Raw genomic sequence first — 21,573 nt, 5'->3', positions numbered from 1 at the left:
TTTTGAATTTAATGACCAATGATGAAGTTTTTCATGTGTTGTCCATTTGTATGTCTTCTTTGAAGAAATGTGTATTCCTTTGTTGACTTTTTAATTGGGCTGTTTATCTATACTTGAGTTTTGAAAGTTCTTTATATACAATTAGTAGTCTGGATTTTAAACACAAATCAGATATATGCTTTGCAAATATTTTCTTCCATTCTGTAAGTTACATTTTCACATTCTTGATAATGTCCTTTGATGCAATTTCTAAATCTGAAGAAATCCATTTTTTTTTTCCCTTGAGCTTTTAGTGTCAAATATAAGAATGCAGCCCAAGGTCATCAAGACTTGTTTTCTTCTGGCAATTTCATTTTAGTTCTTATAGACTGCTGATCCATTTTGAGTTAATGAGTGATATATGAGGTAAGGCAGGTGACCAACTTCATTCTTTTCTAAGTGGTTTTCCGATTGTCTTAGCACCACTTGTCAAACAAGACTATCCTTTTCCCAGTGAAAGGTGTTGACACTTTCGTGGTCACATATGCAATGGCTTATTTCTGGGTTCTCAATTCTATTCCATTGGTCTGTATCTATCCTTATGCCAGTACCATAGTTTTGATGACTCAAGCTTTGTAGTTAAATTTTGAAATTAAGAAGTGAGTTATCAAGATTGTTCTTGCTATTCAGTGTCCCTTGCAGCTTCACAGAATTTGAGGATGAGCTTCTTCATTTCTGCAAAAAGATATCTTGGAATTTTGTTACAGATGGCATCTAATCTGTATTTCTTTGGGAAACACAGCCATTTTAATACTGTCTTACAATTCATGAATATGGTAGGTATTTCCATTTTTTCAGGATGTTCTTAATTTTCAGCATACAAATCTTTCACAACCTTGGTTAAATTGATTCCTTATTTTTCTCCTGGATGCTGTTATAAATGGACTTTACTTTTCAGATTATAGATAGTATACAGAAATACAATTTATGTGCAATCTCATAACCTGCAATTTTGCTGAATTAAATTATCATATCTAGGAACTTTCTTATGGATTCTTTGTGATTTTCCACATATAGAATCTATACAATCTTCCTTTCCAATTTGGCTTTTTCTTCCTTAATTACTCTGGCTAGCATTTCCAGTATAATTTTAAATAGCAGTGGTTGAAGTGGGGATACTTATTTCTGATCTTAAGGGTAAAGTTTTCAACCTTTCATTATGTTAGCTGTGGGTGGGTTTTTTTTTTTCTTTAAAAAAAAAAACAACAAAAAACCTCTATCATGTTTATAAATTTCCCTCCTATTCCTAATGTCATGTGTTAGAATTCTATCCAATGTCTTCTACATATGACCCCAGGAGAAAGTTATATCAAAACTGTTCCTCTTCCAATAGGATTCCATTTTTATTACTTGCTTCATACTTGCTCAATAGTTGAAGCACATGGGCTTAGTTGCTCCAAGGCCTATGGGATTTTAGTTCTCCAACCAGGAATTGTCCCCTGCGTTGGAAGGCAGATTCTTAGCCACTGGATCAGGGAAGTCTCAGTATTTGCTTCGTAGTTTATTATAGAAAAATGATAAAGCACTGCTCAACCACCACAGACACTGACATTGTGAACAATGTAGGGGAGGCTTGCACCAACTTGAAAGCTGAATACAACCAGTGGTTCAATCGCTGGTTTGCCAGTAAGTTCCTCAAGGGGGATGGCTCCAGGGACCCATGCACTGGCCTCTTCAAGTGCTACCAGCAGTATGTTTAGAAAGCAACGAAGGAGGAGATTCCTATTGAAAGACTAGAGTTCTTGGGCTATGGCAAAGAAAAACCTGAAAGTGCTTCTTGATCTTGACAGTAACTTTGGAAACAGACTCCTCAAATCAGGAAATTGAGGACTCTCAGTCATATCAAAGACATGAAGATAGCCATCAATTTGACAAATTTAGGAAGGAGAAATTTCCTTTCACTTCTTGCTTTTTTTCTTACTTGTAAAAGATGATGAACCATCACTCTTTGCTTCTCGCTAGCTCTGGCAACTCAGTAGGAATTTCGTGTGCTAAATAATGGAATTATTTGGGATTATGGTTGCAATACTTGGTCTGGGATCAGTTTTAGATATATCTTGTACGTAAATACCATTAAGTTTGTCAGGATGATCAAGGACTCCTGACCTTTTGAGTTATGCTTCAAAGGACATTACGTTACATACACCGAACTAGGGTTATTGTCCATAGAAGCAACTGGTTAGGATCTCTCTTTTCTCTCAGGGAGTGAATGCTCTGGAAAGGATTCCCAGCCTAACAGTTTCAAGCAATGCTTGAGAGTAGTTTTGTTTTTAAATAGTAAATTGTTAACACTGCTGGTGGATTGCATTAGACAAGAGGAAGACAGCTTTTAACAGTTCCCTTTGTTAACAAGAGGTGTCAGATCTCACATTTAAGATGTGAAAACTTCCAGAATGGTATGGTGAACACCATTTCAGAGCTCATGGTATAGTTTAGGAATTAAGATCTTTAGAGAGGCTATGGAGGAAGATCCTAAATTGTAAAGACTTATTGCCAATTTTCAACTTTAAGATGGAATTGTAAATTTAGTTTCTAAAGAAAATAAAGTGCTGCTTAAGAAGTTATCTTGATCAGTGCCTTCCAAAGAGGACATACCAATTCACAATCCTCACCAATACAGTATTAATGTTAATTTTAACAAAATCAGTTCTGCCAGTAGAACAGGTGAAAATGTCTGCTTCCAGTTTAATAATTCTCTTGAATGAGGCTGTGCATCCCTGCAAATGAATACAGTATTTTACAAGGGAAACAGCTAAGGATTAGGGCTAGTTTTTCCAAGGCAACCCTTGATTCTTATCAAGCACCCAATACATCAACAGTTTTCTGAAAATAAACAAACATACTAGGTGCATTTACAATATTCTCTTAAAGAGTTTATTATAAACTAGTGTCACAGGCCACAAGGAAGTAAAAGGACTATGTACAGCCTTACGGGAAACAGGCAGGGAGCTGAGGAGGGCCAAGATGAGCCTAGGGCCTTGGTGGGCGCATTCCCGGGGGAGGGGGCCCTGTAAGGGAAACCAGACAATCCGGTGAGACTCCGCGAACAACGGCTTAACAAACAAACAGGTGTGGTAACGTGGCCCTGGAGAATCGGGCCCAAGCCTCTGTGGAGCTACTTCCATAACTCTGTGGCCAAGGTCAAAGAAGGCCTGAAGTAAGAGTAAGAAGTTTAGTCAGTGCCTGATCTGCAACTCAAATCCCCACCACACCCCAGCCTCCCCACACCCGGCAGTTACCAAATGATCAGAGGGGGCCTTCACTGGGGCCATGGGCTCCTATGCTTGTACAGCTCAGTAACAGAAAACTATAAATACAGTGATCAGCCAGTTTGGCCACGGGTTAACTTATAGGCCACTATGGCTTCATGAAAAGAACCCTGGCCTGGACACTGAGCTCTCTATGGGCCTGTTTCTCACCTATAAAACAAGAGAACTGACCTACATCAGCATTTCTCAAACTGGAGTTAAACAGATAATCCCTAATAAATAGTACAGCAAAGCCCAGAATCCCTCCTTAACTACTAGCCACTCCCAAACCAAAGGGCCTAAGACCTTTCTTGGTCATGCAACAAAATGCACTATTTTACAATGACCAGAGAATACTGCCTTAGACACTGGAAGTACTGTGTACCGGGAGGTTCTCACTATTCTAAGAGGGAGGGTAAGGTCCCTCTTTCCTTTCTGAACAAAGTTGTCCTCTAAGTGTTCACTTCCCTAAACTTAAGGCATAAAAGCCAAGAAGGTATGGTCAAACTCCTTCTCTCCAATTCCTAACCCAACATAGCTCTAGGGAATCAACGCCGCTGCTACAGGCACTTACCTCGCATCCCTGGGGGAGGAGGCCGCATCCCCGGTGGCGGCATGCCCATAGGAGTTCCTCGTCCAGGTGGGATCCCCATTGGGGGACCCATGGGAGGCCTCATACCAGGAGGTGGGCCCATCATGCCTGCAAGAGAAAAGTCCCAAGAATACAGCTCAAGTGTCCATCATAGCAGGAAAAGAAAAAAGGTAGCAGGAAACGGACAAGACTGTTCACCACATTCTAAGACAAGGGACCATTCCACCCTTTCAGTCCTTCCTAGCACTAGGACTTGAGCCAGAGATAGAGCTCTTGTCTGGCTAGTTCCAAAGTCAGTCAACCAAGCTGGATCTCAGAGTAATCCTGCTTAATTACACAAACTCATCATCAGTTTCAGTCAAGGTTATGTCTCATCATAAATCCAGCTAAGGCATCTTCTATCAATTAACAATGGACTCCTCCTGGGTTCCTCACCTGGAGGGGGTGCCCCTCGGCCCATAGGTGGTGGAGGACCTGCACGGCCAGGTGGGTACTGGGTTGGGGCCCCTGCAATACTGGCTGTGGCAGCAGCTGCAGCTGCTGCAACAGTACCTCTTCCTTGTGGGGTCATCACCTAGGAAGACATAGGAAAGAAGTTAGGCAGAACAGTACAGTGCAATGCAGTGTCCCTCTCTCCTCTCCAACTTGGTAAACAAACAGCAGACACCAAATCCGCTGAGCTACAACTCAAAGCATCCGACTTCATATCAAAACCTATTATGCCAGAGGCGATCAAGCATGATTTTAAGTTCAATTCCTGTTTTCCAGGCCTAGGTTAAGGATGCCCAATCCAAATTAGATAAGGCATTTGCATGCTCAAACAGGACTGACAATAGGTTGTAAAAGCTATAGTACAGCTGATCCTTGAACATGGTTTTAATCTGCCAGGGTCCACTTATATGCATTCTTCTCCCTAAATACATACTACAGTACTGTGCACAATCTTGGCTTGAATCCATGGACAAAATGAGCCAACTGTAAAGTTATACACAAATTTTCCCCTGCAGAGTTGGCATTCCTAATCCCCATATTGTTCAAGGGTCAAGGTTTCAAATGTTGTCATGGAAATACTTTACTCTAAAACAGCTTGTCAAAAACTTTTCATGCATCTCTTCCAGCATCAACATAATGCATAATAGCAAGCTTTCCTTTTTGCTTGACTTTTCAACCACATATGAAGCACAGTGAAATACTGATAGCTTGACAATCACAGCCTAGTTGGTCATTCTGGACTCAGATCTTCACTCTATCCTTTCCTTTAACTATAGAAGCTGGTGCCCCTTCCTCCAACTCCTCACCTGTTGGGATGGACCACCAACCCCACGAACTGGCCCAGCAAGTCCTGCAGGAGCCTGAGGCATGGGAACCCCAGCTGGGATTCCTCTACCAGCAGCTCTGCCAATCCCTGGGCCCCCAGCAGCTCCAGCAAGTGGCACTCGGGCAATGCCAGTCTGAAAAATAAATATATATGTTAATATGCTTGTGGCCTAGAGAATAATAAGTACACTTTGGAATATCATGCCAAGAGAACCCCTCAGATTTACAGGACATCAAAACACCTTCCTATAAACACTATCCATTCCTATTAACACCAATCCTCCTCTATCCAAGATTATATGCCTAGCAGGCTAAAAGAACTTAACAGTTTTAAGTCAAGAGAAACCTGCACAACTCAACCAATATGCATTCCTATGAAAATTAAATAAACAAACTCCACCCAAAAGGGTGTCTATGATAGATTACAGTATTTGACCTGACAAAGAAATATGAGGGGAAAAAAAGGAAAAAAAAAAATAAGAGATATGAGGTCCAGACCTAGCTCTGATTCTCACTTAGTGGGTGATAGTAGGGATAGTGGGCTGCAATTCATGGGGTCGCAAAGAGTCAGACACGACTGACTGAACTGAACTGAATCCCACCATTCTAGTACTGCTTCCTTATCTGCCAATGAAGAGGTTTTAACAAAACTGGTTATGGTCCTGAAGGTTTACAATTGGCTATATTAGAGTAGCAAATTCTACTGGAAATAGATAACAAAGCTATGAATAGGTACATAGGCCTTGAATCAGAAACATAGTAACATCCTTTGTATGTAAGAGTCTAAACAGAAGGAAATAACTAGGATAAACTACTCTGCACTCACTTGAAAGTATCTTTACGTCATTAACATGACTTTTGAATACAGCAACTGGAAAAATGTTTACAATGTTAAGTTAAAAAGCAGAATGATACATAGCTATTACAAGTAAAAAAAAAAAAACCCAACATATATATATACGTGGACAAAAATTAAAACAAGGTAACAAGATTATTCCTTTAACAAACAGTATCTTAAAATGAAAAAGGGAAAACAAATTTGGTTAGATTCTCTAAAGCCTCTTCTATTTCTAAAGGGAGGCTGATGTTAATGAACCAATACTGCCTGGAATCAAATGACAGTTTCAGCACTTCCCAGCTTGTGCAAGTTACTGAATTTCAATTTGCATTATCTATAAAGTGGGAATAATTTATCTCAAAAGACTGTTACATGGATTAAATACTGAAGGGCCTGGCAAATAGCAGATGCTTAATTAAATATTAACTTAAATATTAACTATTATTCCATAACTATACAAAAAATATACATGTATTCTATTGTTTGGAGTTACAATTTTTTATGGTTCAACTAGACTGTCATCACATTAAGAACTGACCCAGGAGGCCTTAAGTGCCTCTTCTATTGACTATGTACATCAACTAAGGAAGAGACAGCTTTAAAGTTACAAACCCTCATATCCTAGTTCCTTACTTCTGACTTGCAAAGTAACCTCTTTAAGATTCTGGTTTATTATCTGTATAACAGAAACAGAAACCAGAAGATACCTGTGAGTACTGCAGTGAAACAGAGAACCCCACACAGGCCCCAGCTCAGGGTGGCACCTCCCTTGCACAAGGTTCCTGGCCTTGCACTGGTTCTCAAGGTCTGACTTACATCTTTTGGAGGTGGTCCCTCTACTGTCATTGAGACCAGGTTCTCCCCTCGAAGTAGCACGAGACCAAGGACTCGCTTCTCTTCTCTCTCTGCTTGTTTTGAGTTCTTTGGTCTAAAGATAGGTTTAGGAGAAGAAACAAACAAAAAAATAAGCATTAGAAAAAGGGTAAAGTTCATGTTCACCTACCTAGGGGCCCTCCAAGTCTTGTTTTACACTAAAGCTACTGACAGGCTAAACTTGTAACCTCCCCCCATTAGATGGTTGTGTCCCATGCCAAGAGGATGCACAGACCAAGAGATAGGACAAGAGTCAAGAAAGCCCAGCCTTGGCTCACTCACAAAGCCACTGTGAAAGCCTTTCCTCAGTCAACTTTTTGTTGCCATTACCCTTTTTCTTCCTTCAGCTTAAGGCCTTAACAATGTCAGAAAGGCAGCTGAAACAATTCCTCAAGTCAACTGAATCCCACTAACTCTACTTACATGCAGTATCCTTCCAGTATTAATTCAACCCCACAGAACTATAACTCTGTCTCTCACTTCACTTTAGAAATAGAAGCCATAAAGGAAAAGGTTAAGAGATTAGCTACATAGAAATTACACTTCTATCCTCAAAGAACAAAAACAAATCTCCAAATATCCACAAGCACAAAAAGATGAACAAAATATAAACAAGATAGACTGAGAAAAAGTAACTGCAACAAGATAGGGAAAGGAAAGTCAAAGCCAAAATTCTAAAATTAAAGGAAATACAAAATACCTTGATTTTTAAAAATTACTTAAAAGGTTTCATTTTAATGATATTTTATATAAATTTCCTGTGGGTGATCATTTTTTCCTCTTTTTTAAAACTTATCTATGAATCTTATTTTTTTTAAAAAAGCATGTACTGCCTTTTCACAATTAAAAAAAAATCCTTTCTGGGTACCTTAAGTTTTTTCTCATATATTTCTATGTACTTTAAAAAAGTATTTTCTAATGGGCACATTTTCATTACGAGAATAAAGTTAGTCTCATTTAAAAATGTTGGCCACTCTCTAATGTGCACCTGGCACTCAGCCATCACTACATTTTCTGTCCTATACATCTTGACCTCATGCCAAAAAGGAAACAAAAGTCCCAAAGAGAATCAAAGGGAATTGACAGCCACTGGCAACATACTATGGACACTCCAGTGGCAAAAGAGAGCTGAATGGTCAAGGAAATTACCTAACTCCTTTGGGCCTCAAGATGCCTTGACTTTAATGAAACACTAGACCACATCTTTTACTAAGCCAGAAGTTTAAGATCTGTGAGTCCTAAGACAAGGGAATTATCTAACAAATTATGGGACTGTATTCTCCAATTGTTTCTATAAATGACAACAAAAATCACTGGCCCCAAACCCACAAGGGGAGTTGAGCACTTACCCTGAAGAGGGTCAGAGGCTTCTTAAAGCAGTTTCAGACCAGGCTGCACTGTGAGAGCCCTTTAGGCTACAGCTTTACAAATAGGCAATGAGGACAGAAAATCAAGCTCTCCCCCCTTACACACCTGTGGGGAGAACATGAGAGCCCTTTACCCCAGTACCCAGGGGCACACAAAGTCAGAGAAATAAAAAGCCTGGCAGCCCTCCTTACAACTTGTACTCTGCTAGAAGTAAAGAGCAAGACTAAGGAAAGAGATTTAAGAAACTCTCCATTTTAATCTGGCCTGTAAAACAGGAGAGCAAACTGAGAGGAACCAGCCAGCTGGTCCCCACCTACCACTTGGCCCCACCCACCCAATGCAGCACTCCCCATCCACTCAGCCCCTCCCCCCACAGCCCCTCCTTACTTGATCTTCCTGAACTCATCACAGTCACAGAGGATCAAATTCATATGCTTGTCAAAGGCTTTAAAGGTGCCGATGAAGATACGGCCATCTTGCAGGATACACCTCATCCTGTAGTCAATGTGTTGCAGCATCTTGCTGCTCTTACCCACGGTCTGCAAAGAAATCAGCAGGAATGAGACTCAACTCTTTTGGACCCACAAACCTGTTGTCTTTCCTTAAAACTTCTGCTGCAGGCTTCTTTTCTGTTTGTCTTTCTCAGTATTTCAGTTCTATCTTTCAACCACAGCCATTTCCTAGGAATTCTCTCACCTGTTTTCAAACCTGACCTGTTATTCTCCCTTCCCGTAAAATCATCTTTTTCATATAACAATTGCCTTTGTCTATGTTGTATATCTTTGTCTATGCTGTAGTCATGTATGGATGTGAGAGTTGGACTATAAAGAAACCTGAGGAAAAAAAAAAAAGAAAGCTGAGTGCTGAAGAATTGATGCTTTTGAATTGTGGTGTCAGAGAAGACTTGAGAGTCCCTTGGACAGCAAGGAGATCCAACCAGTCCACCCTAAAGGATATCAGTCCTGAATATTCATCGGAAGGACTGACGCTGAAGCTGAAACTCCAATACATTGGCCACCTGACGCGAAGAACTGACTCATCTGAAAAGACCCTGATGCTGGGAAAGATTAAAGGTGGGAGAAGGGGACGACAGAGGATGAGATGGTTGCATGGCATCACCAACTCAATGGACATGAGTTTGAGTAAACTGCGGGAGTTGGTGATGGACAGGGAGGCCTGGTGTGCTGCAGTCCATGGGGTCACAAAGAGCTGGACACAACTGAGCGACTGAACTGAATTGAATGTTGTATATGTGAGAAATGAGAGGGTAAGATGGCTCCAAACTACTGAAACCCATGCATATTAGAGACTAGTGGCCATCTGCCACTGTGCAGATTACAGGCGACTCCAGTGCTGTGGAACACCACCATCCCATTAAAAAGACTGAGTTGAAAAAAAAAAAGGACCAAGTAAAAGAGCTGGAATGGGACTGGCCCTAAGAACCCAATCAATGAAGAGCCTGTTATCAGAAAGGGGATGATCAGCTTAGAAGAGGAGAATGGACCCCCCAAATCAGTGATTTGTTAGTGTATCTCCAAGACTACATTCAGAAACGGAAAACCTCCTAGTAGTCAGAGTGCTAATGAGTTTGAACACATAATGAGAATACGTAAGCTGCTATACTCCTTAACCCAACAACCTTTTCAGCTTCACAGTCTGGCTTCAAATGTAGTTCTGCTAATATAGAGTATACAGACCTCACAAGAGGACTGTCAAGTGCCCTTGGCAGTTACATTTCTATGAATAAACCACCCGGCATTTGTTATATCAGCCTCCCATTAGTCTGACCAGTCCTAACTCATCCAAGAGCCTTTGAGGTACCAGGCACTGTGCTTGCTATTCATCTCTGTGAGGTTGGACAAGCACAGGTTTTCTAAACCTACAAATGCATGGATCAGAATCTTGACTCTTGTCACCCTGAAGACAAGTTTATGTGGTGCAGTTTCTTTTATATGACCATTTTAACTAAACTGTAATCACAGCTTCTAACCACTTGGGTCTGAACCTTTACAGTAACATTTATTGCTCCATCTGTCTTCTACAGCTAATTCGCACTGGGTGCTTACTGGCAGGCACTGCCACAAGCACCACTTATCTCATTTAATCCTTAAAATCAGATTTTACAGATGAGGTCACGAGGCCCTAAGAGGTTAAGCTGTGCTGAAAGCTAGTCAGCCTGAATCCAGTGCCTACTCTTCTAACCAACTCTCTAAACAACATCCTGCTTCCGGCACACCCAATATATAACAGCTACACAACAGTTATCTTTCCGAACACAAATAAGTACGTGCCCTTTTGCTTGTTAAAAATCCTTCAATGGCATCCCTTACCACCAACGAAATTAAATAGCATGTAAAACCTTTAATAATCAGATTCCCGCCAATTCCTCCCACCCCATTCTTTCCTTTCAACAGTGCTACCCTTCACGCTTTGTTCTTGCAGTCCTTCGAATCTATAGTATTCTCTCGCATTTTCGCTGGGGGAAAGCGTGAGTCTTTTAGGATTCTGCCAGGCGCCCCCGCCGTTACTTTTACTTAACGCTGAATTATCACTCCTAAATATGTTACCCGTGTCTCCAAACAAGAGTGAACTCGGTGAAGACAGGAAACACTTCACTGTGTAGCCCCAGGGCCTGAAAAGTCAGGAATACTCAAGCATAAATAAATGTATGCTGCACAAAAGAGTTGAACTTTTCCTCCGCTCACTCTTCCTCCGTTCCCTCCTCCCCATCTACCGGAATCAAGACTGTTTGCGGCCACAAGCCCTTCCACCTCTTTCCGCAACTCCTCGGACCCTCACCCTTCACAAGTCTGAGCCTCTCACCGGGTCTTCCTCAGTCCTCCTACGGCGTTAGTGCCTGCTCAGAAGCCCCCCACATACATTTATGCCGCAAAGTTTACTCAGTGCCTATGGGATCCCAAGCACTAAGGCCACAGCGCTTGGAGAGCCCCAGCGCTAACCTCGAGCGCACCAAGCGACTCTGGCCTCGGTCCCTTATTTCCAGCCTTCTCCCCCAAACCACCGAGGGACGACGGTCTGAGTCTTTCCTACCCAGACGGAGGCGCCGCGGCCCGGGCCTTCACCCCCTGAGCGGCCAACCCATGACCTCCTTCCCGGTTAATCGCGGTCCCCACCCCACAAGAGACTCAGGAGCTCCCGTGCTGCTGGTCTGCGCTTTCTCACCATGGTGGCGGTTCTGATGGCTCGGATTCCCGCCGGATTCGCTTTCGCGGAGGCCTAGAAGCCCGCGAGTAACTCGCTTCCCGCCGCCGCTACCGGAAATGCAACCGCGGGCAAAATGGGGTCGGCTAGAAAGCTGCTTCCGGTCCCGGAGGTGGCCCTTGAGTTCCGGCCGAAGCGCCGAGTTATGAGTTTAGAGCAGGGCGGAGCTTTGGGCGGTGCTGTCTTCGGATCCTCTTTGTTGGAGAGCTTCCTAGCTTCAGTCGGTACTAGAGTTGCTCCTCTTCACCCTCATCACCCACCCTCACCACCCATTCCCCCGCGTCCCAGCCCGTTAACTTTCGGTCCTCATCTCCCAACACTATCCCGGCTGTCTTGTCTACAGGACTTCCGTGGTAGTTCAGCTGGTAAAGAATCTGCCTGTAATGCAGGAGACCCCGGTTTGATTCCTGGGTCGGGAAGATCCCCTGGAGAAGGGATGGGCTACTCGCTCCGCTTTTCTGGCCTGGAGAATTCCATGGACTGTATCAGTCCGTGGGGTCGCAGAGTCAGACACCACTGAGCGACTTTCATTTTCATCTGTTGTCTACAGCCACAGTCCCTGCTTTTCCATGAGCTTACTCGACCTGCTTCTGCTCAGCACCTTTGCATGTGCTGTTGCCTCTGCCTAGAAAGCTAGTCGTCCAGGTATGTGCACGGCTGACAGCCTCACCTTCATGAATTAAGCTCAAGTAACATTTAACCACTGAGGGCTTTCCTGGCCGTCCTTTTTTAAAACTGCAACCTTCCCACCCATCCCTGTTTTATTAACACCTTTCTCCTTAACACTGATTGCTAACATACTGTATATGTGTTATTTTATTATCCCTCCGCATTAGACTGTGAGTTCAAAGGATATGAATTTTTCTTTGTGCATTGTTCATTGCTGTAGTGCCTAGAAGAACACTGCTTAGCACAAAACAAGGGCTTAATAAATATTTGAATGAATGAATTTATCAGTCAATCCCATCCAGTTCCATGACTTTTTGTTTCAATAATAACCTTTACTAAAATGTCCTAACACAAAAAAAATAATGTATTTCCAATGCATTACAGAAAATATGACCATTCAGGTAGACATAAAAAAGAAAATTAATGTTTTAATTTTTTTATATTTTGAATTTCCATAATTTTTTTGGTATTTTTGAGATTTGGACAAAATCTGTACTTTAGTTAATAATACTATATCACACGCTAATTTTCTTGTTTTTTTGCAACATAATATTTCTTTATATATTCAGAATTGGATTAGAAGTGTCAAGCCTAATTCAAATTTTTTTAATCACTAAGATGATAAACTTTTTAGACTTTTTTTTCTAGATGCCAAAATGCATGGAAGTATTTCAGAATTTTAAGTGAATATTAATTAGAAGTCTAGCATTCTATTCAGACTAAGTTAAACAAGTGAAATCAAAATGTCAAATTTTTTATTTGGGCAAAAATTCACAGGTTTTCTAAAATATGTATATATTATACATACTATTTATGTATATATGTATACAAAAGTTTTTCTACTATGCTTGGTAAAGACTTGAGAAAGAACGTCAAGAAAAAAAAGAGAGAGAGAAATTGGAAAACATAAACTAAAAGAAATGGGAGCACCAAATATGAAATAGAAAAAGTGAAACAAACTAGGTAAAAGTAAAAAATAATCATATAGTCCACTTGTTTTTAAACATGGCTGCTGATTAGAAACACATCTGGAGCTTTGAAGGAAAAAGAGCAATACCTGGGCATTTGTATTTTTTTAAAAATTCCAAGAGAATTGTGATATGCATCTGGATTTTAAAAAGTGACTACAGGTTTTTCTATTAAATGGTAGTTTTACTGATATAGAATTCTACTATTTTCTGTTGACTAATCATGATGCAATTATTGTACTAAGCAAAGATCACAATAGTAGAAGACATTTATCAGTTTTCACAATCAGTAGCAAGACAAAAAATAAAAGATTATTGCAATTACAAGCCATAATGGAAACATGATTAACCTAATACAAAATAATTATTTCCAGTTTGGAGGGTTAGGTAGAGTGATGTGGGATTGTATATTTGTGTCATACATGTATTTCTGAGTAAGTCTGTGCATATAAAATTTACATATCACTTATGAAGTTTATAAATTTCATTTATAAGTGGGTGAGTGATTTTGAGCTTGATTTCACATACATTGACTAATTTAGACCAGCTATACTCTGACTGCCTAAGAAGTTACAATTACTCTTGAAAACAATGTCTGATCCTGAGCTTGTATTTATTAATATATTGCTTAATTTTGACTAAATACACTCTAACTCACCTTAAGGAGAAAAGAACTGGGAAGATTACTGATTGGCTCTGGTTCCAGTAGTTTTGTTGACACCCCATTAAAAGTACTTGTGAATGTAAGGACTTGTCTTCTGCAAGGAAAAGTAGCAATTGGAGACTATGGGACAAGGGGCACGTATATAGCCTCTGAAGCAGAATATGGGGACAGTTGCTAGCAGCACAAGTTGACACTAGTCTCTGGATCTGAAATGGGGACTCAGCCTCTGGAAGAGGGATAGGGACTCAGGCTCTGGGGCCAGCAGTGAGTTCTCATCCTCTGGAGAGAAAGCAGGGGCGCCGCCTCTCAGGTGAGAGCTAGGAACTGCCTGCGGAGCCAAAGTCCAGACTCAGCCTCTAGAAGGAGGGGTGTGGACCTAACCTCTAATGAGAGCCCTGAGGACCTAGCTTCTGGATGGAGAAGCAGAGACCGACTCAGATGAGAGAAGCAGGATGTAGTCTGTGTGGCATCAGGTGACCTCTGCAGCCAAAACTGGGGTTCAGCCTCTATAAGGGGATGTGTGGACCTAGCCAGTAGGGCATGTGATGGGAATTTAGCCTCTAGATGGAGAAGTGGGATCTTTAACTTCTGGTGTGGGGAGTAGGGTCTTAGCTTCTGAAATGGGAGAGTAGGACTTAGTTTCTGGAGCTGAAATACGGAATCAGCCTCTGGAGGGGGACAGAGAGCTGAGATTTTGCCAGCAGTTAAATCAGCTTCTGTCTGTCATGAGGAAAAGACCGGCCTTTGTGCCAGGCCTGAGGAGCTCCCCCTGGTGACTGAGGGAAGCAGGAAATTTTGAGATGAATGTATGTTTTCTGAGCTTGTTTGCATACATAAAATTTACAAAGTACTTCTGAAGCTGTTTGAAATGAATGGATGATTTTTATCTTGATTTCACATAAACTCTTAGATACACTCTAAGTTATCCCAAGAAGGTCCTTTTGATTACACTTGAATCTGTACTTGTTTTAATATATTGACTGTTACATGTGAATATCTCTAAGGAGCAATAAGAAATTTCATTTGAAATGAATGAGTGATTTTGAGCTTGATTTCACCTAAAATGCTTAGAATTAACTACATTTACTCTGATTCCTCACAAGGTAAATTAAAGAATAATGTCATATTCCCTTATACTGCTTAGATTTCTCTAAATTAGTTCTAACTCATTCTTATTTGCTCTCTCTCACTATTAGAAATTTCCTTAGAGGGCAATGTCTGATTCTTAGATTGTTTATAAACATACTGTTTGTTTGTAGACATGCTGTTTGTTTGTACACATAGTGTAGTTTCATCTTCATTTTTACTAACTCAACATAATAAGGTACTCTTGATTTACTTTATATTAAAGTGTATGATTGACACATTAATTAATCCACTTAATTTGCTATAAATTAAACTATTTGCTTTAATTTGCACAAAAATTGTACTTTTGAGGTGATGATGTGTTTCTGAACTTATTTGCACATAAAAAGATTTTTTCTTAATTTTTTAAAAATATATATTTTTTTTATTGAAGTATAGTTGGCTTACAGTGTTTCAGATGCACAACAAGATGGTTCCATTATACATATACACATATATTATTTTTGAAATTATTTTCCTTTACAGGCTATTATAAGATATTGGCTATGGTTCCCTTTGTTATACAGTAAACCATTTTTTTGTTGCATATCTATTTTTAGTTAGAAATCTAGCATTCTATTCATACTAAGTCAAACAAGTGGAATAAAAATGTCAAATTTTTTTGGTTAGGCAAAAATTAATAAATTTTCTAATATATATATTATACATATTATTTATATATATGTATACAAAAGCTTTTCTACTACACTTGATAAAGGCTTAAGAAAGAACACTTTAAAAAAAGAGATGGAGAAAATGTAAAACAGACTAAATGAAATGGAAGCACTAAATATGAAATAGAAAAAGTGAAACAAACTAGATAAAATAAAAGATCATCATATAGTCCAATTGTTTTTAAACATGACTGCTCATTACCAACATGTATGAAGCTCTGGTGGAAAAAAAACAATATCTAGTCATTTAAAATTCCAAGATAATTGTGTTATGCATCTGGATTTTCAAAAGTGATTATAGGATTTTCTATTAAATGGTGATTTTTGTGATATAGGGTTCTATTATTTTTCTGTTGACCAATCATGATACAATGGTATTAAGTGAATAATAGTTACATAATCACAATATAAAAGATGTTTATCTATTTTCACAATCAATAGCCAGACAAAAAATAAAAGATAATTACAATTGCAAGCCATAATGGGAACATGATTAACCTAACAATATAAAATAATTACATACAATTTGGTGGGTCAAGCAGAGTGATGTGGTAAGTGGAAGTGCACATATTCACATGTTTTCATCCACCCAGTGAGTCTGTGTCTTTTGGTTGGTGAATTTAATACATTTGCAATTAAGGTAATTATTGATATGTTTGATCCTATTACCATTTTCTTTATTGTTTTGTGTTTATTTTCTGTAGGTCTTTTCCTTCTCTTGCATCTTCTGCTTAGACAATTTCCTTTAGCACTTGTTGTAAAGCGGGTTTGGTGGTACTAGATTCTCTTAACTTTGCTTGTCAGGAAAACTTTTGATTTCTCTATCAAATATGAATTAGAGTCTTGCTGGGTAGAGTATTCTTTGTTGTAGGTTCTTCCCTTTCATCACTTTAAATATATTGTGCCATTCCCTTCTGGCTTGTAGAGTTTCTGTTGTTAAATCAGCTGATAGCTTTATGGAAGTTCCCTTGTATGTTATTTGTTGTTGTTTTATTTTTCTTGTTGCTTTTAATATTTTATCTTGATCTTTAATTTTTGTCAGTTTGATTACTATGTATCTCTGCCGGGCCAGCCGGAAGATTTCAGCGAGCAACACGACGCGTTCCTTTAGGCTAAGAAATAAAGACACAGGACAGATGGGGTCAAGAGGATCGCTGCAGTCAACGATGCTCCTTTATTTCTCTAAGCTTCATTTATACTTAAACCAAGAAGGAGGCATCCCAAAGAAAATTCTTCCCCATGTACATCATCTTCAAGATAACAATCACCAGAACTCTCTCATGGCGCCAAGTGATAAGAAAGGTATCCTACTTATCTTAAGGGCAGTCGTGCAAAGCTATCTATCTGCGTCTTGTGTGCATTCAAGGCTTACTAGTGTTCTGTTAGGATTTAACTTTGGATAGTAAATTCCAGAAGAGGGGTGGTGGGACAGAGAGCTATGTCCTTAAACAGACCCTTGATAATCAATCAAGGCAGCTCCCAGAGTCAGCTCTTTCAAGCCGCTCCCCGCAGATCTCTATGTGTTCCTTCTTGTGTTTATTCTGCCTGGGACTCTCTGTGCTTCCTGGACTTTTTTGACTATTTCCTTTTCCAGATTAGGGAAGTTTTCAGTTGTTATCTCTTCAAATATTTTCTCAGGTCCTTTCTCTCGTTCTTCTCCTTTTGGCCCCTATTATTTGAATGTTGGTGCATTTAATGTTGTCCCAGAGGTTTCTTAGGCTGTCTCCATTCCTTTTCATTCTTTTTTTTCTATATTCTGTTCTGCGGCAGTGATTTCCACCATTCTGTTCTCTAGGTTGTTTATCCATTTTTCTGCCTCAGTTATTCTGCTATTGATTCCTTCTAGTGTATTATTCATCTCTGTTTGTTCTTTAGTTCTTCTAGATCTTTGGTAAACAATTCTTGCATCTTCTCCATTGTTTTCCTGAGATCTTAGATCATCTTCACTATCATTATTCTGAATTCTTTTCCTGGAAGGTTGCCTATCTCCACTTCATTTAGTTGTTTTTCTGGAGTTTTGTCTTGTCCCTTCATCTCGGACATAACTTTCTGCTTTTTCATCCTGAATGATTTTTGATAATGTGGTTTTTGTTATAGCCTGTGGGACTGTGGTTCTTCTTGCTTCTTCTGTTGGCTCTCTGATGGAGGAGGCTAAGAGACTTGTGTAAGCTTCCTGATGGGAGGGACTGGTGGTGGGAAAAACTGAATCTTATTCTGGTGGCAGGGTCTTGCTCAGTAAAAGTGAAATTTGCTCAGTTGTGTCCAACTCTTTGCTACCCCATGGACTGTAGCCTGCCAGGCTCCTCTGTCCATAGAATTCTCCAGGCCAGAATACTGGAGTGGGTAGCCTTTCCCTTCTCCAAGGGATCCAATCCAGGGATCAAACCCAGGTCTCCCGCATTGCAGGCAGATTCTTTAATGTCTGAGCCGCTAGGGAAGCCAAAACCTTAATCCAGTTATCTGCTGGTGGATGGGATTGTGCTCCTCCCTGGTAGTTGTTTGGCCTGAGGCAACCCACCCTGGGGTCTATGGGCTGTATGGTACTGTTAATAGTGACTTCCAAGAGGGCTTATGCCAAGGGGGATCTTCCTGGACTGCTGCTGCCAGCGCCCCTGTCCCTGTGGTGAGCTGCTGTCAACCCACGCCTCCAGAGGAGACCCTCCAACACTAGCAGGTAGTTTTGGTTCAGTCTCCTGTGGGGTGACTGCTCCTTGGTCTGGTTGGGTGACAGTCTCTTGTGAGGTGACTGCTCCTTGACTGCTCTTGATGTGTGCAGGTGTCCTCCAAGACTGGTGTCTCTTTTTCCCCCAGTCCTGTAGAAGTCCTGTAATCAAATCCCACCAACCTTCAAGGTCAGATTCCTTGGGGATTCGCAGTCCCTTTGTTGGATCCCCAGGCTAGAAAGCCTGATACGGAGTTCAAAACCTTCACGACAGTGGGAGAACTTTAGTATTGTTGTTCTTCAGTTTGTGGGTCACCCACCCAGCGGGTATGGGATTTGATTTTATCATGATTACACCCTCCTACCATCTCACTGCAACTTCTTCTTTGTCTTTGGATGTTGAGTATCTTTTTTTGGTGAGTTCCAGCATCCTTCTGTCTTTGGTTGTTCAACAGTGAGTTGCGATTTTGGCTCTGTTACACAAGATGAGCGCGTGTCCTTCTACTCTGCCATCTTGAACCAGAAGCCAAAATTTTTATATAGCACCTTAAAGATAAGACATTTTATTTTAAGTGAGTGGTTTTAAGTTTGATAAATAGAAAATGTGTTCCAAATTTTCCATGCCAAATTTGGTTTAGGAATACTTCTTAGATGTATATTAATTTGCTCTAACTTGTTAAAAGATCTTTAGTTTGAGATGTGTGTTTCTGAGCTAATTTGCCTTTCTGAGCTAATGTGCTATAACTCACTATAAGAAAGCAAAGAAATCAATATAGCTTATTTTTCATTTCAACATAAATTGCTTGGTTACATTTGTATGTGCTCTAATTCGCAAGAAGTTACTTTTGAGATCAACGATCTGAGCCTCTTCTAATTTTACCGCTTAGATTCATGTGAAGTTTCTCTAATTCACAACAGATTCTTACTTTGGCAAGGAGCAACTGTTAATTTGTTTTCACCAGTATACAAACACTGGTGGAGTCTCCAGCCGCCAAGGCCCAGATCGGCTTGCATTGCACCTGTAGAAGCTGTTTCTGGTTCTGGCTCGTCTGTCGCCCCCGCGTCGCCGCAGAGGCAAAGTCTCAGCTTGGCCGACAGGGGGCGTCCGACCAACCGCCAGGACCCAAGCGCAATTTCTGCGGTCCGCTTGATATAGGAGAGCGGCTGGAACCACTGGGGAAGCCAAGGGGCCTTCACAGAGGATGCGGGAGCTTTCAGCCCGGCCGCCTGCTTCCCCCAGGGCCATAGGCCAGGGGCCTCCCTCACCTGGTCCCTTCCTGGCCCCTTCTAAGGATGGAGCGCACTGAGTCTGACCTGCAAACCTCCGGGGGAGTCCACAGCGCTCACGGGGCCTTCCAGGGGACACCCTAGCCAGCTGGTCCCAGAGGCCAAGTTTCCTGGTTCCAACTAAGACACTGAGTCTCCCTCCCAAAGTCCACCTGAATCCCCGGTAACCACTCCCAATGCCTAGTCCCCACTCTCCCTCCAGTGGCTAGGGTCCCTCTGTTCCCTCAGTACTCTTGAATTGTTCACCCCATAACCTGAATTCAGAACTTCTTATCCAAGGTCTAAGTCCTGACCTTCCACTGCAGAGAATAGGATGTATGTCACCCTCCCCCATGCCCCACCACCAGAGGCTAAGTGCCAGTGGCCACCAGCCTAGTCCCCACTTTTTGCCCAGAGGCAGGGTCCCCACTTTTTTTTACCTTGGTGTCCTCCTTGTCGCAACTTTTACAAGCCTCTGTAGGGAAGCGCCTGACCAAACAGGCAGGAAAGGACCAGATGGCTATGCACTCCGGCCCTCCACAAAGTGCAGAGCAGATGAGAGTGGGCCATGTTCCTGAACCAAGAGGAGAGGAAGCCCCAGACAAGGCTCACCCCTTCCACACACCAGCCAGCTCTGCTCCCTCTCTTCTTCTGGACTTGGGACACGGGTGGCTAACAGAACTTTCACCAGGGAAGGGTTTCCACCTTTCCCTTTCCGCAGGAAAGTGTTAACAGTGATCACAGTCAGCATCAAATGTGAAAAAGAATAATGAAGCGATCAATCACTTCTGGAAACCAGAGACAAATGTTGTGTGAATTTACTAAGACCCACTGAATTGTACACTTTAAAAGGGTAAATTTTTTGGTAAAGCTGTTATTTTAAAACAATGTTCAGTTCAGTTCAGTCAGTTGTGTCCGACTCTGCGACCCCATGAATCGCAGCTCGCCAGGCCTCCCTGTCCATCACCAACTCCCAGAGTTTACTCAAACTCATGCCCATCGAGTCGGTGATGCCATCCAGCCATCTCATCCTCTGTCGTCCCCTTCTCCTCCTGCCCCCAATCCCTCCCAGCATCAGGGTCTTTTCCAATGAGTCAACTCTTCGCATAAGGTGGCCAAAGTACTGGAGTTTCAGCTTCAGCATCAGTTCTTCCAATGAACACCCAGGACTGATCTCCTTTAGGATGGACTGGTTGGATCTCCTTGCAGTCCAAGGGACTCTCAAGAGTCTTCTCCAACACCACAGTTCAAAAGCATCAATTTTTTGGCGCTCAGCTTTCTTCAATGTTAGACCCCTGCAAAAGATTCAGCATTTACTGGAGAGGCTGACACAGGGAGGAGCTCTGGACTGAGAGCAAGACAAAGCACCACAGAGAGAACAGATTGGAGTGAAAAGCCACACGCTGGAGAGTGGGCCTCCCAGCCTCCTCTTCCTCAGCTTCCCACACTAGCAGCCAAGGTTATCTTCCTCAGGCAGGAGATGGGAAGATTTCTCTCTGGGAAAGAAAAGGCACATGAACACTGAATGGGTGTCTCTTATCCCTGCCTCATCATCCTAGAACAGTGACTCTCAACCCCATGGCACTTTTGCCCCCAGGAGACACTTGGCAATCGCTAGAGACCCAGTTGGTTGTCTTACCTCAGGTGGGGGTGGGAGTTAATAAGTATCTAATGGGACTCTGCTTAACATCTTGAAGTCACAGGACAGCTCCCACATAAAGAATTATCTGGTCCTAAATGTCAATAAAGTGCAGGCTGAGTAACCCTGTCCTAAAGTGAACACCACCACCCCCAGTCAGCAAGGCCCACCCATGGGCAGAAAGCTTCCCCGGGCTTTTCAGTACCTCAAGGTTAAAATATAAACAGATAGCCAAGAACCTCTAGATGATAAAAACAAACATCAAAAGAGCAAAACCTCATGAGACCTTACCCATGAGTTTACCCATGAGTCCTCACTCAATTATCACTGAGGCAGACACCTGCATCCCAACAAGTGAAGTCCCCTTGTACCCTTCCCAATTCTTTCCATAGTCCCTGCTAACCAAGTA

At 41.5% G+C, this 21,573-nt stretch overlaps 1 protein-coding gene and 1 pseudogene across 2 annotated transcripts; one reads left to right on the top strand and one right to left on the bottom strand.

Moving 5' to 3' along the window:
• Window positions 1–1,553: 1,553 nt before the first annotated feature.
• On the top strand, window positions 1,554–1,820 carry LOC136157156 (TP53-regulated inhibitor of apoptosis 1 pseudogene; annotated as a pseudogene).
• A 1,070-nt stretch (window positions 1,821–2,890) lies between these two features.
• Window positions 2,891–11,598, bottom strand: SNRPB (small nuclear ribonucleoprotein polypeptides B and B1). Of its 2 annotated transcripts, none has more exons than XM_065921567.1 (7): window positions 11,459–11,598; window positions 8,663–8,814; window positions 6,851–6,962; window positions 5,178–5,330; window positions 4,315–4,453; window positions 3,862–3,987; window positions 2,891–3,191 (listed from the first exon to the last, which is right to left on the bottom strand). In XM_065921567.1, the coding sequence occupies exons 1-7, from the start codon at window positions 11,459–11,461 to the stop codon at window positions 3,181–3,183; spliced, it is 696 nt and encodes a 231-aa protein (XP_065777639.1). In that variant the 5' UTR covers window positions 11,462–11,598; the 3' UTR covers window positions 2,891–3,180. The 2 variants fall into 2 exon arrangements, with proteins under 2 accessions (XP_065777639.1, XP_065777638.1); XM_065921566.1 differs by having other exon boundaries at window positions 2,891–3,047.
• Between the last annotated feature and the right edge of the window lie 9,975 nt (window positions 11,599–21,573).

The sequence above is a fragment of the Muntiacus reevesi genome, chromosome 2 (genome assembly GCF_963930625.1).
Source record: "Muntiacus reevesi chromosome 2, mMunRee1.1, whole genome shotgun sequence".
NCBI classification, from domain to species: domain Eukaryota; kingdom Metazoa; phylum Chordata; class Mammalia; order Artiodactyla; family Cervidae; genus Muntiacus; species Muntiacus reevesi.
Note: the sequence above shows the minus strand (reverse complement) of the source record. Positions and strands in the feature narration are given on the sequence as shown.

Coding starts and splice junctions, on each gene's coding strand:
- SNRPB (XM_065921566.1), bottom strand. Junction 6,963..8,662: donor GATGAGTTCAGGAAGATCAA/GTAAGGAGGGGC, acceptor ACCTATCTTTAG/ACCAAAGAACTCAAAACAAG. Junction 5,331..6,850: donor AGGGACCACCTCCAAAAGAT/GTAAGTCAGACC, acceptor TTTATTTTTCAG/ACTGGCATTGCCCGAGTGCC.